At 41.8% G+C, this 17,917-nt stretch overlaps 1 protein-coding gene across 8 annotated transcripts in view; it reads right to left on the bottom strand.

The window, feature by feature from the left end:
* The window catches only part of BDP1 (B double prime 1, subunit of RNA polymerase III transcription initiation factor IIIB), a 118,024-nt gene extending 101,395 nt beyond the window's left edge, over positions 1-16,629 (bottom strand). For 7 of the 8 annotated variants that reach the window (XR_004056349.1, XR_004056350.1, XM_010380258.2 and 4 more), the window contains exons 1-7: positions 16,154-16,629; positions 14,109-14,385; positions 10,982-11,091; positions 8,487-8,546; positions 7,169-7,294; positions 5,908-6,041; positions 2,556-2,650 (exon numbers count right to left, since the gene is read on the bottom strand). Coding sequence is in view for 6 of the 8 variants with exons in the window: in XM_010380258.2 (XP_010378560.2) it covers positions 2,556-2,650; positions 5,908-6,041; positions 7,169-7,294; positions 8,487-8,546; positions 10,982-11,091; positions 14,109-14,385; positions 16,154-16,365 (1,014 nt within the window). In the remaining 2 variants the exon portion in view is untranslated. Of the gene's footprint in view, positions 1-2,555; positions 2,651-5,907; positions 6,042-7,168; positions 7,295-8,486; positions 8,547-10,981; positions 11,092-14,108; positions 14,386-16,153 lie in introns of those variants that run through there. The other variant, XM_030927309.1, reaches the window with a different exon arrangement.
* Between the last annotated feature and the right edge of the window lie 1,288 nt (positions 16,630-17,917).

The following is a 17,917-nucleotide window of genomic DNA, read 5'->3' as shown; positions in this document are numbered from 1 at the left end:
TGGCACACGCCTGTAGTCCCAGCTACTCAGGAGGCTGAGGTGAGAGGATCACTCAAGCCCAGGAGGTTGAGGCTGTAGTGAGCCACGATAGCACCACTGCACTCCAGCCTGGGTGACAGAGTGAGACCCTGTCTCCAAAAAAAAAAAAACAGAGAGAGAGAGAAAAAATACAAATTATCAATGAAAGCGTAAATTTATAAAATAAACCCTTCCTCCAAAGAAAACTACAGAATCAAATAGTTTCACAGGTAAATTCTATCAAATGTTAAAGTAATACTAATACTTTAGCTAATACAAAATAATACTAATCTTCAACAAATTATTTCAGAAAATAGAAGAGGGAGCACTTTCCAGCTCAATTTCTGTGACCAGTATAAGCCTCATATCAAAATAGGACGGACTTTGTAAAGGAAATTTACAAATCAGTATCCCTCATGAACAAAGTAGCAAAAAATATTCTCAAGAAAATGTAGCAAAATAGAGCAACACAGAAAAATACACTATGACCAAATGGAGCTTATACAGGAATACAACATTAGTCCAATATTTGAAAATCAATGTAATGTAATTCAGTAGCTTCAAATACAGTCTATTCTCATTTTTGAGATGGAGTCTTACTCCCGTTGCGCAGACTGGAGAGCAGTGGCGCAATCTCGGCTCATGGCAACCTCCACCTCCTGGGTTCAGGCGATTCTCCTTCCTCAGCCTCCCGAGTAGCTGGGATTACAGGTATGCGCCACCATGCCCAGCTAATTTTTGCATTTTTAGTAGAGACGGGATTTTCACCATGTTGGCCTGGCTGGTCTTGGACTCCTGACCTCAGGTGATCCACCTGCCTCAGCCTCCCAAAGTGCTAGGATTACAGGTGTAAGCCACCACGCCCGGCCTACTCTCACTTTTCTACACTTTACCCAACGACCCACTAGAGCCGTAGTAACCTTTCAGGAAAAGAATCTACATGATTTTTGAGACAAATAGCCCAGTGACAAATTTATAATTAATTACTCAGATCAGCAGAGAGGTCCAATTGTAGACAATTTCTAGCCTTCACAGAATTTTAACATTTTGTTCTTTTATCAAAGATCAACATCAGAAAATGAACGTAAAGAATATAAACAGTTCCTCATCTCTTGCAGAAATACAAGACTATTTCATTACACTGTACAATGCCCCTTATGTAATGTCCCCAGACGATCCATGCCTAATTTAGTTCTAGAGGAAAAAACATACCATCCTAATGGTTCCTTTTATTAATGTAATGAACATGATATGGATGAGAAACGAAGGAAAAAGCCTATGGTTGGGCAAAGATCTCACTATCAATTGAGAATGCATTATGGCAACACAGTGTGATGACACTCAAATGCACTTAAATCCAGAAAACTTATATAAGTTTCTCAAGCAAAGAAACTAAAAAACAGAGACAGCTCATCCTCTGGGGCATATAATAGCTGTAACTGACATCACTGTTGTTATTAGTGCCACTGGTTGTCCCAGAGTTAAGGGGGCCTAGGAAAGCAGTGGATCAGAAAAGGAGAACTGTGTAAACTCAGATTTCTTCTCTTTAAGCTTTCCTAGGAAATTCTGAAATACATTTTGTGTTCAAAAAGCTACTCTTGGCCAGGCATGATGGCTCACGCCTGTAATTCCAGCACTTGGTGGGAGGCCGAGGCGGGTGAATCACCAGAGGTCAAGAGTTCGAGACCAGGCTGACCAACATGGTGAAACTCCCTCTACGAAAAATACAAAAATTAGCTGGGCGTGGCGGTGTGCGCCTGTAATCCCAGCTACTAGGGAGGCTGAGGTAGGAGAATCAGTTGAATTTAGGAGGCAGAGGTTGCAGTGAGCCGAGATCACACCACTGCACTCCAGCCTAGGCAACAGAAAAAAGAAAAAGCTACCCTTAACCAAGGTACTCTGGTACACTTATCTTCTCTTTTAATTATGTAACTCTTCTTTATCTTAGTTGCAGTGTGTTTTTATTGGTACTGCCTCAAATTCATTTTAGAAATGAATAAGATACAAATAAGAAAATATGAAACTAACATAAAGAAGATTGTACCCAAATAAGAACTCATAAATATTACTTTTCAATCAATAAAGAGGGATAAATGTAACAAAAGCATCGTAATAGTCTAAAAAAAAAAAAAAAAAAAAAAGATGGCTGGGAGCAGAGGCTCCCGCCTGTAATCCTAGCACTTTGGGAGGCCAAGATGGGGGGATTACCTGAGCTCAGGAGTTCGAGAGCAGCCTGGGCAACATGGTGAAACCCCGTCTCTACCAAAACACAAAAAAAATCAGCTGGGCATAGTGGCAAGCGCCTGTAATACCAGCTACGTGACACGCTGAGGCACGAGAATTGCTTGAACCCGGAGGCAGAGGTTGCAGTGAGTAGAGACCATGCCATCGCACTACTGAGTAACAAAGTGAAACTCTGTCTCAATGGAAAAAAAAAAGATGAACTGAGATTTAAACCAAAGGTAAACAAATAATACTACTAACATTTGTAATGTTTGGTCTCTTTCCAATCAACAAATGTGATGGGTTTACTTTACCTTAATTTCTATCCTTGCTCTGTGAGGAAAAAGTTGTCCAATCATAGAAAAGTCAGTTCCTACCATGCTGATGGCTAAAAAAAACATATCTGTTTCTGTGAAAATAAAAGATTTAGAATGACTGAAAATTAATCCTATCAATATTTCAGAGAAAAGAAATCTTACAAAATTTGACAGTACTTAATTTTACTAGAAAGATCCCCATGGTATACCTAAAAACACCTTAATATAAATAAAAACTTTTCAGTATAAGAAAGTATAGGCTGGGCATGGTGGTTCACACCTGTAATCCCAGAACTCTGGGAGGCCAAGGCGGGCAGATCATTTGAGGACAAGAGTTGGAGACCAGGGCCGGTCACAGTGGCTCATGCCTGTAATCGCAGCCCTTTGGGAGGCTGAGGCGGGTGGGTCACCTGAGGTCGGGAGTTTGAGACCAGCCTGACCAACATGGAGAAACCCCATCTCTACTAAAAATACAAAATTAGCCGGGCATGGTGGCACATGACTGTAATCTCAGCTACGTGGGAGGCTGAGGCAGGAGAATCGCTTGAACCCAGGAGGCGTAGACTGCGGTGAGCTGAGATCACGCCATTGCACCCCAACCCGGGCAACGAAAGTGTAACTCCATCTCAAAAAAAGAGTTCGAGACCAGCAAGGCCAACATGGTGAAACTCCGCCTCTGCCAAAAATCAAAAAAAAAATGAGCCGGGCGTGGTGGCATGCACGTGTAATCCCAGCTACTGGGGAGGCTGAGGTAGAAGAATAGCTTGAACCCGGGAGGTGGAAGTTACAGTGAGCTGAGATGGCGCCACTGCACTCCAGCCTGGGCAAAAAGAGCAAGACTCCACCTCAAAAAAAAAAAAAAGAAAAAGAAAAAGAAATCATACAAAAGCAGCTGGATTTTTTTTTTTAAGACATTCATTCTGTCTAGCTGATTTTATTCGAAGTGCTCTGAGGAAAACTATGAGTCATACATAGTCAGGATAGGGTTACACTACGTAAGCAACTAAGATGTGCTAAGTAGTATATAAAGAAAGTAGCTAGAAAAATACAAAAGAGGCCAGGCATGGTGGCTCACGCTTGTAAATACCAGCACTTTGGGAGGCCAAGGCGGGCAGATCAGTCGGGGTCAGGAGTTCCAGACCATCCTGGCCAACATGGTGAAATCCCGTCTCTACTAAAAACACAGAAATTAGCTGGGCATGGTGCCATATGCCTGTAATCCCAGCTACTCGGGAGGCTGAGGAAGGAGAATCACTTGAACCTGGGAGGTGGAGGCTGCAGTGAGCCAAGATCGCACCACTGCACTCCAGCCTGGGTGACAGAGTGAGACTCTGTCTCAAAAAAAGAAACCATTAACAGAAGTTACACCTCAGGAGAATAGGAACAGGGAAGTGAAAGATGGGAAGTATAGAATCTTTTTACTCTATATTCTGCTGTTTGAATTTTTCCCCAAAATTGCTGTTTTTAAAATAAAAATAATAAGTGCCAACATGCAACAGACTTTTAACAGCATAATATTTATCTATAGAAACTTTATTATACAGTATTATCTGAGGTAGAACATTATTCACATTAGAAATATTATATTGTTGGCCAGGCACAGTGGCTTACGCCTGTAATCCCAGCACTTTGGGAGGCTGAGGCAGGCGAGGCGGATCACCTGAGGCCAGGAGTTCGAGACCAGCCTGGCCAACATGGTGAAACCCCATCTCTACCAAAAACACAAAAATGAGCTGGGCATGGTGGCAGGCGCCTGTAATCCCAGCTGCTCAAGAGGCTGAGGCAGAAGAATCACTTGAACCTAGGAGGCAGAGGTTGCAGTGAGCCGAAATCATGCCACTGCACTCCAGCCTGGGCGACAAAAGCAAACCTCATCTCAAAAAAAAAAAAAAAAGGAAATATTGTATTGTTAATTTTGACTTAAATGGTATTTGTTGTACAGAGATTTGACAGAGAGGAACATTCCAGCCAAAATGACTATAAAGTTAACTCTTAAAAAATATTTTCTTAAGCAGAACAGTGACCAAAAGAAACTTAAAAAAAAAAAAAAAGAAAGAACAGATTCTGGGCAGGGCACAATGGCTCACATCTGTAATCTCAACACTTTGGGAGGCAAAGGCACGAGGATCGCTTGAGCCCAGGCATTGGAGACCAGACTGGGCAATATATTAAGACCTTATTTCTTCAAAAAATCCAAAAAACAGGTCAGGTGTGGTGGCTCCTGCCTGTAATCCCAGCACTTTGGGAGGCCAAGGCAGGCAGATCACCTGAGGTCAGGAGTTTGAGACCAGACTGGCCAACATGGTAAAACCCCATCTCTACTAAAAGTACAAAAATTAGCTGGGGTTGGTGGCAGGTGCCTGTAATCCCAGCTACTTGGGAAGCTGAGGCAGGAGAATTACTTGAACCCAGGAGGCAGAGGTTGCAGTGAGTCGAGATTGCACCATTGCACTCCAGCCTGGGCAAAAAGAGGGTAACTCCATCTCAAAAAAAAAAAAAAAAAAATTCCAAAAAATTAGCTGGGTATGGTGGCACATGCCTGTAGTGCCAGCTGCTCTGGAAGGCTGAGGCAGGAAGATCACATGAGCCCAGGAGTTCCAGGCTGCGGTTAGTTATGATCGTTTCACTGCACTCCAGCCTCCGCAATCATCAAGACCCTATCTCTACTTTCTAATTTTTTTTTTTAATTTTTTTTTAGAGATGAGGTCTTGCTTTGTTGCCCAAATTGGTCTCAAACTCCTGACCTCAAGTGATCCTCCTGCCTCAACCTCCCAAAGTGCAGGAATTACAGGTGTAAGCCACTGCACCTGGCTGAGACCCAGCTGCTATAAAAAATAAAATTTTTTTAAAGATTTGTAAGATAAGGCTGGGCGCGGTGGCTCAAGCCTGTAATCCTAGCACTTTGGGAGGCCGAGACGGGCGGATCACAAGGTCAGGAAATCAAGACCATCCTGGCTAACCCGGTGAAACCCCATCTCTACTAAAAAATACAAAAAACTAGCCAGGCGAGGTGGCGAGCGCCTGTAGTCCCAGCTACTTGGGAGGCTGAGGCAGGAGAATGGCATAAACCCGGGAGGCGGAGCTTGCAGTGAGCTGAGATCCGGACACTGCACTCCAGGCTGGGCGACAGAGCGAGACCCTGTCTCAAAAAAAAAAAAAAAAAATTTGTAAGATGAAGTCAGAGACACCATTCCATGGAGGGCATAAGATAGAGGTGTCAATAATAAAATTAGCTGGAATAAAATGGTAGTCTGCATTTTATTTACTTAGGGGAGAACTGATTTAATTCAGAAACAGTCACTTCATTTCAAATAAAGAACTTACATATTTTTAAACGAAAATTAGTTACCTTTGTTTGACCATGGCTTAGAGTAATAATTTTTCCTAAAGCTGGAGTATGTAGTTGTAGAACCGCGCTCAAATATGGGGTCATTTTCTTCAACAACACAAGGGCCTTTCGTTCTTAAAACTTCTACGGTTAAACTGAAATAAATACATTTTTAAACAGAGCTATACTAAAAACAAGGAAACAAATAGTAAATGAAACATAAATAGTTATATTTTGAGGTTTAGCATGGCAATCATATCAAAAGTATAATAATATTTATGTGAAATATGGGTATTTTCCAAGCATCTGCTAAGTTTTACCTAAAATGTGATTCCAAGAGAGTAGAAAGAAGTGTCAACTCATTTTCAAACTCCCTAACAGCAATATATTTAAAAAATATCTTTGGGCTACGTATTATAAAAAGGTATTTGTATTATTGATTTCCACATGTCTTTGATATTCAATATGTATTACTGTGCTGGAATCAATGGAAATTTTGAAAAACATAAGCACTTTATATTTTACATTCCTGCAGACAAAGCAGTTAAACATGCTCTAACTATTTAATGACCAGTAAAATCATCATTACAAACTAATGGAAAACAGCACACAAAAACAACTATTATTAGCAGTATTAAATTTATGTTTAATTATAGAATGTAAATGCTGTAAAATTATTTTTCACTAGCTAAACATTCAAAGACCTTCCATTGCTCTATTTATTTACTTACTAATTTATCACCTTTAAAAAAAATACCCTTAAAACAACTAAATTCCACGATGCCCAATGTGAGAAATTTAATGTTATAACAGAAATTAAACCAGAAGATGAATTATACTGCACCGTTAACAAAAATCATAAAATACGTTAAACCTACATTTCACTGTATATCCATCAGTTATCACCACACATCAGGATATGTTAATAATATGAGAACCTGAATATTGACTTCAAGACTGTGTCAATCTTAGAAATTTATCCTCAGTGGAAGACAGCATATGATTAGTTCAACAGCCTGAGTCAATGACCAGTAAAGATGATAAAACAATGGTGTTAGGTTAATAGGAGATAGGGCATCTTCTCATACAAAACAGAGTTATAAAAATTACTAAAATTTATAAATTAATCTAACCCACTTTTCCATTTACAATATTCATTATGCAAATACAAATGTCAAGGTCTAAGTGACAAAGGCCCATATAGAAAGAGGACCTCTTTCACTAGACAAAGCATGTTTGTTCTCATATAACTACAATCTCACTTTCTCTCTTTTTTAAATACCTTTCTTCATCCAAAATAATAGAGCCATCTTCTGCCACTTTTACTCGAGGAACCAGTAATGGCCCATCATCTGTCTCTTCTTCCATTTCATTATCTTCAGCATTAGCAGTACTCTTACCTTCTTGCCTACCAGATATAAAGATAAGTTAATTCACAAAGGCATGAAAAGTAGTCCCTGAATAGTATAAAACTTAAAATAAATGATTACAAACTCAACTTTCTAGCTATTTCCAACTTTTCCTATAATCCAAATGAAAACAGTATGTGTTGTTAAGGACACAATTAGAGGATTTTCTCAAGTTTTATCTCAACTCCTGGCCTCAAGTGATCTTCCTGCCTTGGCCTCCAAAAGTGATAGGATTACAGGCCTGAACCACCATGTCCTGCTTGTTTCTCTTTATTTTAAAAGAGAGTAAAGACTTCTTGGGCCAGGTGTGGTGGCTCATGCCTGTAATCCCAGCACTTTGGGAGGCCAAGGCAGGTGGATCACAAGGTCAAGAAATGAGACCATCCTGACCAACATGGTGAAACCCCATCTCTACTAAAAATACAAAAATTAGCTGGGCATGGTGGCGCATACTTGTAGTCTCAGCTGCTCGGGAAGCTGAGGCAGCAGAATCACTTAAACCCAGGAGGCAGAGGCTGTAGTGAGCCGAGATCGCGCCACTGCACTCGAGCCTAGCGACAGAGCGAGACTCCATCTCAAAAAAAAAAAAAAAAAATTCAGCCAAGGATGGTGGCATACACCTGTACTCCCGGCTACTCAGGAGGCTGAGGCAGGAGGATCACTTGAGCCTAAGAGGTCAAGGGTGCAGTGAGCTGTGTTCACACCACTGCACTCCAGCCTGGGTGACACAGCAATACCCTGTCTCAAAAATTAAATTAAAATTTTAAAATTACCAAAACAAAAGTCCAACCAAATGTAATTTTTTTTTAAGAGACAGTCTTGCTCTGTCACCCAGGCTGCAAAGCAGTGGCATGATCATAGCTCACTACAGCCTTGAAATGTGTGGGCTCAAGCAATCCTCCCACCTCAGCCTCCTGAATAACTAGGACTACATGTACATACCACCATGCACAGCTTACTTTTACATTATTTGTAGAGACAAAATGTCACTATGATGCCCAGGCTGGTCTCAACCCCTGGCTTCAGGCAATCCTCCCATCTTGGCTTTGCAAAGTGCTAAGATTACAGGAGTGAGCCACTGTGCCCGACCCCAGTCAAATGTAATTCGACTATAACAGGAAGCACCATTTGATCTCATTTTTTAAAAAATGTAGCAACAGAATATATTCAAAAATAAAATAAAATACTTACTCTCTTGTCTGGACTGGAGTCGATGGCTTTTCAGTTTTCTTTTCTTGTTCCAGTGAAGAACTATTGAACATAAATAACAATACCTTTAATAAATTATTAATTTATATCCTCTCAATTCTATCTGTAGGCAGAAGAAAATTATTCTAACTTCTAATTTTTAAAGATATGCCATAGCATTTTGTTAATGATGGTGCAATCCAACAAACGATTTTTCAGTCAAAAGCTTGTCATCACGTACAAATAATGTGTTAGGTCCTAAGTAGAGAATACTCTTTTTTTTTTTTTAATACAACAATAGAGTCTTGCTGTGTCACTCAGGCTGAAGTGCAGTGGTGTGATCTCAGCTCCACCGTAACCTCTACTTCTTGAACTCAAGCAATCCTCCCACCTCAGCCTCCCAAGTAGCTGGGACTACAGGTGCGTGCCACCACACAGGGCTAATTTTTGTTTTTTAATTTTTTGTAGAGACGAGGTTTCACCATATCACCCAGGCTAGTCTCAAACTCCTGGGATCATGCCATCCTCCCACCTTAGCTTCCCAAAACGCTGGGATTACAGGCATGAGCCACCACACCTAGTAGAGAATGTTCTTATCCTCTAAATCCCCAGTGAAAGGAGGCTCCCAATCCCAAGGCATGAAGCAGCTTAAGTGACTTGTCTTCAATTCCTAGATATTAAACAACTCAAAACCTAGGTTTCTGGCCCTTTCTTCAACAGGGCCAAAGACCTGGTGAATCTGAAAAAGGACTATGCTAAGGAACTGTCCCTACTCCTACCTCTACCTGCTAAACCATCAACAATACAACAATGAGATTTATTATAAACCTTCTGCCTCAGAAACCCCAGGCTAACTTTAATAAAGAAACTTTGTTCTTGGAGGATTTATTAATCACACTACTACTGTCTTTATTAGAAAGCAGGGCATGAAACTTCGATCACTCCTTTAGATCAGTTTATAGTATGTTAAAAATAGAAACTGCAATCCTTTCAAACTTTTTTTTTTTTAATGAGACAGAGTCTCGCTGTCTCCCAGGCTGGAGTGCAGTGATGCAATCTTGGCTCACTGCCACCTTGAACTCCCAGGTTCAAGTGATCCTCCCACCTCAGCCTCCTCCTATGCGCCACAATGCCCAGCTAATTTTTGTATTTTTTATAGAGATGGGGTCTCACTATGTTGTCCAGGCTGGTCTCAAACTCCTGGGCTCAAGTGATCCTCTCGCCTTGGCCTCCCAAAATGCTGTGATTACAGGGGTGAGCCACCTCGCCCGGCCAAAATTGCAATCTTGACTACAGAAAAGTGGCTTAGTTGGTTTTACTATGCTTTGGTAATTAATATAACAAAGAAAAAAAATTTTTTTTTAAGCAGGATCTCGCTCTGTCACCCAGACTGCTCCCAGAATGCAGTGACATGAACATTGTTCACTGTAGCCTCAAATGCCAGGGCTCAAGCAGTCCTCCTGCCTCAGCCTCCCAAACAGCTGGAACTACAGGCACATGCCACCATGCCTGGCTAATTTTTGTACTTTTTGTAGAGACAGGGTTTCACTATGTTGCCCTGGCTGGTCTCAAACTCCTGGACTCAAGCGGCCCACCTGCCTTGGTCTCCTAAAGTGCTGGGATTACAGGCATGAGCCACTGTGCCCAGCGAGGAAACTTATTATTATTTTTTTTTTTTTTTTTGAGACGGAGTCTCGCTCTGTCGCCCAGGCTGGAGTGCAGTGGCCGGATCTCAGCTCACTGCAAGCTCCGCCTCCCGGGTTCACGCCATTCTCCTGCCTCAGCCTCCCGAGTAGCTGGGACTACAGGCGCCCGCCAGGTCGCCCGGCTAGTTTTTTGTATTTTTAGTAGAGACGGGGTTTCACCATGTTAGCCAGGATGGTCTTGATCTCCTGACCTCGTGATCCACCCGTCTCGGCCTCCCAAAGTGCTGGGATTACAGGCTTGAGCCACCGCGCCCGGCCGGAAACTTATTTTTAATCTCAGAAATAAAGGGCATAATTAATCATCCCCAGAAAGCAATTATTTGGAATACAGCTACTTTTGGTTATGAAATTATATTTAAAAGGACATATGTGTTCCAAATTTTGTCAACATGCTTTTGGAAAACAAAAAACTGTACTATAAAAGTGGTATTTATATAACTACATACCCAAAGAAAGTAAAACAGAAGGCCAGGCATGGTGGCTCACGCCTGTAATCTCAGCACTTTGGGAGGCCGAAGTGGGTGGATCACCCAAGGTAAGGAGTTTGAAACCAGGCAAGCCAACATGGTGAAACCCAGTCTCTACTAAAAATATAAAAATTAGCCAGATGTGGTGGTGAGCATCTGTAATCCCAGCTACTCGGGAATCTGAGGCAGGAGAATCACTTGAACCTGGGAGGCAGAGGATGCAGTGAGCCAAGATTGCACCACTGCACTCCAGCCTGGGTGACGGAGCAAGACTCTACCTCAAAAAAAAAAAAGAGATAGTAAAGCAGAAATAAATTTTACTTACGTCATTGGATTGTTATCTGGTAGATAATATATGAAGTCTCTCATAGTCATTTTTGAACGATCTGGTGGCCTCTGACTTTCATTTACAGCATATTTGTTTTTCCATTGTTTCTGTATACATAAACACACACAGATCCACTTTTATAAATACTAAAGAATTTCAGATGTACTATATGCAAATATACAGTCCACTGTTGCATTCACTATAAGTGCTTTAATATTATTCTCACTCCAGTTATGTAATTTTGTAGATGGAATATTAAAAAGTTGTAGCACATTATCCTTAATAGTTTTTAGTTTTTATTTATCTACTTTTGAGATGGGGTCTTGCTGTGTTGTCCAGGCTAGAGTGCAGTGGTGCAATCATAGCTCACTGCAGTCTTGAACTCCTGAGCTCAAGCAGTCCTCCCACCTCAGCCTCCCAAGTAGCTGGGACTACAGATGCTTGCCACAATACCTGGCTAATTTTGTGGGGGTTTTTTTTGGTTTTTTTTTTTTGTTTTTTTTTTGGTAGAGATGGAGTCTCCCTACATTGCCAAGGCTGGTTTCAAATTCCTGGGCTCAAGTGATCCTCCTGCCTCAGCCTCCTAAAGCACTGGGATTACAGGAGTGAACCACACACCCAGGCAGTATTTAGATTTTAACAACTAAAGTGACTAGGACTAGATAAAAGCTCAACGTGGCCAGGCACAGTGGCTTATGCCTATAGTCTCAGCACTTTGGGAGGCTGAGGCAGGAGGATCGCTTGAGCTCAGGAGTTACCAGCCTGGGCAACATAATGAGACCCTATCTCTACAAAAAAATACAAAAAAAATTAGCTGGATGTGGTGGCATATGCCTATAGCCACACCTACTTGGGAGGCTGAGGTGGAAGGATCACTTGAGCCTGGGAGGTTGAAGTCGCAGTGAACTGTAATCATACTAGCGCACTCCATCCTGGGTGTGCTTGTCTCAAAACTAAATAAATAATAAAAGAATAAAACTAATAAAGCTCAACGTATAAAATGCTTACTGATGTCTTCTAACTAAACATCTTAATAGCTCACTGAGAATTTATGCTTACACAGCTTTTTTTTGCCCTGTAGTGAATTGAAATTCTGTGTATTTCGTAAAATTCTTGAAGCAAATGTTTAATCTTTAATTCCCCAAAATAAATTAAATATGAAAGTAAGCAGTTTCTGTAAAATACAGAACTTTTTTTAATCCCCCCACCCCCAATTCCCAACCCATAAAACATTTTTAGAGGCTTACTCTTTTTTTTTGAGACATAGCCTTGCTCTGTCGCCCAGGTTGGAGTGCAGTAGCACAATTTTGGCTTACTGCAACCTCCGCCTCCCAGGTTCAAGCAATTCTCGTAAGGCTTACATTTTAGAAGACATAAATTCAAAGCTTGTTTTCTCCTGTGTAAAACAGTGATACCTACTTCACACAGTTGATATAATTACATAACATAACAGACATAAAGCACCAAGCAAAATGCCTTCCCTTAATTTAAAAAAAACTAAATAAAAGAGGCATTTTACAATTCATAACAGGAGCTGACCCTGGTTGGGCACTTACTATTTTCAAGACATAGTTTTTTTGTTTGATTTTTTTTGAGACAGAGTCTCGCTCTGTCACTCATGCTGGAGTGCAATGGCGCAATCTTGGCTCACTGCAACCTCTGCCTCCCGAGTTCAAGTGATTCTCCTGTCTCAGCCTCCTGAGTAGCTGAGATTACAGGCGTGCACCACCATGACCAGACAGTTTTTGTATTTTTAGTAGAGATAGCGTTTCACCATGTTGGCCAAGCTAGTCTTGAACTCCTGACCTCAGGTCATCAGTCCACCTCAGCCTCCCAAAGTGCTGGGATTACAGGCATAAGCCACCACACCAGGCCCATTTTAAGTGTGTTTTACATGTATTGACTCATTTAATCTTCACAGCCCTCCAATGAGATATACAGAGGTTGAGCATCTCTTATCTGCAATACTTGAGACCAGAAATGATACACACTTTGGATTTTTTCACATTTTTGAATATTTCCAGAAAACATACTGGCTAAGCATCTCTAACCTGAAAATCTGAAATTCAATATGCTCCAATGAGCATTTCCTTGGAGCATCACTTTGGCGCTCAAAACATTTTGGACTTTGGAGCATTTTCAATTTCAGGGATGCTCAACCTGAACTATTAATGGTCTTATTTCACAGATGAGGAAATAGATTAATTAAATTACTCAAGGTCACATAGCTAGTAAAGAAATGAAGCTGAGGTTCAATCCTTAAGTATTTAACCCCAGGGCCAGCACACTCTACTGCTCTTACCTGCCCTTCTAGAAAAGAAATCAATCCTCAAGATTAAAAAGAACATGGACTCTACTATATGCATACCACAAATTTTTCCCACTTGTAATTTTCCATATTGTCAATTTAGAAAACATTACCAATTCATTCTGCTCAACTACATTTGTCTTTTTTTTTTTTTTTCTTTGGAGACTGTTTCACTCTATCACCCAAGCTGGAGTACAGAGGCACAATCTCGGCTCACTGCAACTTCCACTTCCCCGGTTCAAGCAATTCTCATGCCTCAGCCTCCCCAGTAGTTAGGATTACAGATGCATGCCACCAGGCCCGGCTAATTTTTGTATTTTTAGTAGAGACAGGGTTTTGCCATGTTGGCCAGGCTGGTCTTGAACTCCTGACCTCAAGTGATCTGCCCGCCTAGTGCTCCCAAAGTGCTGAAATTACAGGCATGAGCCACCAAGCCCAGCATATGCTTGCCTTAATTCAAATAAATACATCGCTTGTCACTTGGATATCTTTGTATGAAAAATCTGACTGAAGGTTGATTTTATAAATATGTTTGTGTATGTATATCTATGTGTACGTGTATGAAACTTATTTGTGGCCTTTACTAAAAACAGTGAAAACATAAATAAATAATGTAAAAATTACTATCAGTGAAAAATGTAATTTAAGTCCATGGTGTACCAATCAATCCATTAACAAGAAGGGATGTTCCATTGACTAAGAGATGTTATGCAGTTTTTGTTCCCCCATCAAAATGCTATAAATGCTTTTCTTCCCAATGATTCCTTACTAACATAAACAGAAGGCAACACCAAAATCCTGATTCTCCTCCCTTACCTTCTCTTTTCTCAATTCTTCTTTTAACATTTCCCTCAGTTTCTGGGCTTTGTATATTCGGTATCTGTCTGAGCACGGCTGTTTCTCTTTTGTTGGAGTGGTAGTTGGCTGTGCAGCCTCTTGATTAACTGTAGATAAGGGATGAGATTCTGAAGGAACACTGACACTAGCCTTAACCAGACTAGAAGTACTTGATATTCGCTTTCTTCTCTGTGAAACAGTAGGGGAAGATCTACTGGATTCTTCAACATCATTGTCACTACCAGTCTTTTCAGAACTGTTGAAATTAAAAAAGAAAAAAAGAGGGCACCATGAATCTTCTGTTATACATGCTAGTTTTAAAACTTAGTCTGGTGAAAATCCAAAACTGCAATCTCGTAATTTTTAAAAAATTAATAACTTGAGATGTATGATAATTATGACAGGTTACAAAAAAATTTCTTTAGTAAATCTTTTAAATATATGTAAATTCTAATAGACTCTTAATCTTTTTCAAATATAAAGTCCCTAGGCACATTAGAACACATAATTATAGGCTTAGTTCCCTCAAAACAAATAACCAAGTTACAGAACAAAGCTTAATCAACCTAATTTGAATTACTAAGTAAAAAAGTAACAATTTATAATTAAATTAATTTATATATAAACAAAAAAATTTTAATTCACTCTCACATTTTAAACTGGTCTAAACTACCGGCATTTTACTTATCAACCAGATATCAAATCAAATATGCAAAACTTCAAACCTCTGAAATATCTGTATTGCAGTGTTTGAAGAAAAACATTTAGTTGCTGGGCGCGGTGGCTCACGCCTGTAATCCCAGCACTTTGGACGGCCGAGGCGGACGGATCACAGGTCAGGAGATCAAGACCAGGGTGAAACCCCGTCTCTACTAAAAATACAAAAAATTAGCCGGGCGCGGTGGCGGGCGCCTGTAGTCCCAGCTACTTGGGAGGCTGAGGCAGGAGAATGGCAGGAACCCGGGAAGCGGAGCTTGCAGTGAGCCGAGATCGCGCCACTGCACTCCAGCCAGGGGGACAGAGCGAGACTCTGTCTCAAAAAAAAAAAAAAAAAAAAAACCATTTAGTTACAGTAACCAAAACCCAGTTCCCTTTGAGGCAGAAATCATTTATCTTTTGTCAGGTACAACGCTACTTATACAGCCATCAGAATAAACTCTTCAGTCAAAAAAAGTACTGAGTCACCCCAAATTGGATATTAGATATGGTACACCTCAGATATAAATATTTCAGGAATGGTCTATAAATGCAACTTAAGTCAAGAAAAGAGGTGCTATAAGTCAATAATTAAAAAGTCTACTTTTTCCATATTTTACAATTACTTATAAAAAAATTAGAAAATGCCTTAACTTACAGAATAACCTTTCCAGGAAGACTTCAATTTAAATTCGTATCTTAGCTCTTATGACAATGTGACACATGCATTATCTGCATTTCATTCAATAATGTTGAATGCATAATGACAGAATATATATCCTATAGATTTTTACAACTAGCAAAGACCCACAAAAAAATAAAAAGAGGCCGGGCACGGTGGCTCACGCCTGTAACCCCAGCACTTTTGGCTGAGGCAAGTGGATCACTTGAGGTCAGGAGTTTGAGTACAGCCTGGCCAACATGGTAATTATCTTCTCCTTTAAAAAATAAATACTTTATATTTTGAAAGACAAAAACACTTCCCTGCAAAGCACTCCAGAAGGATGAAAACTATGGTGACCTAAACTCTCAAATGAATAGTGTGGCTATTCTTCACTTCAGGACTGCCATACCCCGATTCTCCCCACCACCACTTGAAGACATGGTCTCCTCTCGGACAATCTACAGACCGTGACAAAATCCACATAAGCCACACCCTGCACGCCAGACAACCAAACTGCAGTCTGGAGTGGTTTCATCAAGCCTCAAATGAACGGCTTACTGCAAACGACAGCGGACTCCTATGATAAAATTCATTTGCTCAGCTTCCAGGTGACAGGCCCGGAGAGGCAGGGCAAATGAAAATTCTTCCCTCTGCAAGCTCTTACCTGCTCCTAGGAGCCTTTTCTTGGGGCTCCGCTCCACCGAAATCGACTGCGGGTACATCTGTGGGCTCCGCTGGCTTGGAAGCAGAGTCCGTGGCAGGCTCCGGCGGCCTGGGAGACTCCTGCCCACGCTGGGGATTGGGAGCTGTGGAGCCCCTGGCGCCTACACTAGGCCTGACATTCGGCTTCACGCTAAGGCGTGCCCTGCGGAACATGGCGGAGGCAGGGGGCCCGGGGAGGCAGCCTTGACGGCCGCTCACAGCCCCGAGCCCCGGCGGCTGCCCGGAAAGGGGATTAGGAACTACGCCCTCCCCACAAAGCCACACTACCAGCCCAGGGGGCAGCTACCGCAGTTTCACTCCGCCGCCGCCGCCTCCTCCTCTCTGCCGCCGCCGCCGCTTTTTCATGACCCTGCCACACACCGATGGCTAAATTTCACCCTCCTCCCAGCTCCCCCGCCCTCACAGGGCGCCGGAACTGATTGCGCCATGGCCAGCGCCGCAGAATGACGTCAGACGCACAGCACTGGGAGCCATGGTAACTACCAAGCTACTGAGACTGGGTTACCTGCGGACCAGAAATTGAGATGCAGAGATATTTCCTCTTTCTTCTCCAGGAGTCCTTAGGAGTAGTTTAAAAGAGGAAAAGAAGACAATCGACTTCTCAGTTCAAACCTTTACTGGAAGTATTAAAATCGCTGGCCGATTTTGTTTTTAGAAGGTCATGAAGGGTTTGGAAATTCTAAATTGAGTAGACATAGATTAAATGCTGATGTGAAGAAACTGATAATAGTTACCTCCCAGGAGAGGAATTGGTTTCTGGAAAACACATCGTGGTAGGAAGACCATTTATCGTACGCTCTTGTGTACTTTTTTGTTTTTGTTTTTTTCCTTTGAGACAGGGTCTTGCTCTGTCCACTAGGCAGGAGTGGTACAGTAGCGCGATCTTGGCTCACTGCAGCCTCCACCTCTCGGGCTCAGGCGATTCTTCCGTCTCAGCCTCCCAAGTTGCTGGGACCACAGGCGCGCGCCACCAGAAACGGCTATTTTTTTTTTTTTTTTTTTTTTTTTTTTTTGTATATTTAGTGGAGACCGGGTTCATTATGTTGCCCAAGCTGATCTTGAACTCCTGGGCTCAAGCGATCCACCCGATTTGGCCTCCCAAACTGCTGGGATTACAGACGTGAGCCACCACGCCCCAACCTCCTTGTGTACTTTTTTTTTTTTTTTTTTTTTTTTTTGAGACGGAGGAGTCTCGCTCTGTCTCCCAGGCTGGAGTGCAGTGGCGCGATCTCCGCTCACTGCAAGCTCCGTCGCCTCCCGGGTTCACGCCATTCTCCTGCCTCAGCCTCCCAAGAAGCTAGGACTACAGGCGCCCTCCACCACGCCCGGCTAATTTTTCTGTATTTTTAGTAGAGACGGGGTTTCACCGTGTTCGCCAGGGTGGTCTCAATCTCCTGACCTTGTGATCCGCACGCCTCGGCCTCCCAAAGTGCTGGGATTACAGGCGTGAGCCACCGCGCCCAGCCCTTTGTGCACTTTTTAACATGAATGTATCACCCGAGATCTTGCCACTATACTCCAGCCTGTTTAAAAATTATTGTAGTTGAAACTTTGTAAATTATTGTGAGTATTCTTAATCTGCTTCAGGAAGTAGCAGTAAACAGGACGTTCTGGGTTTGGAAGGAGAAAATACAAAAAAGAAATGAACAAGCTATTTTTAAAATATATCAGGCCGGGCATGGTGGCTTATCCCTGTAATCCCAGC

Source organism: Rhinopithecus roxellana, chromosome 3 (genome assembly GCF_007565055.1).
Source record: "Rhinopithecus roxellana isolate Shanxi Qingling chromosome 3, ASM756505v1, whole genome shotgun sequence".
Classification (NCBI taxonomy): domain Eukaryota; kingdom Metazoa; phylum Chordata; class Mammalia; order Primates; family Cercopithecidae; genus Rhinopithecus; species Rhinopithecus roxellana.
This window is presented reverse-complemented; position numbering and strand designations above follow the sequence as displayed.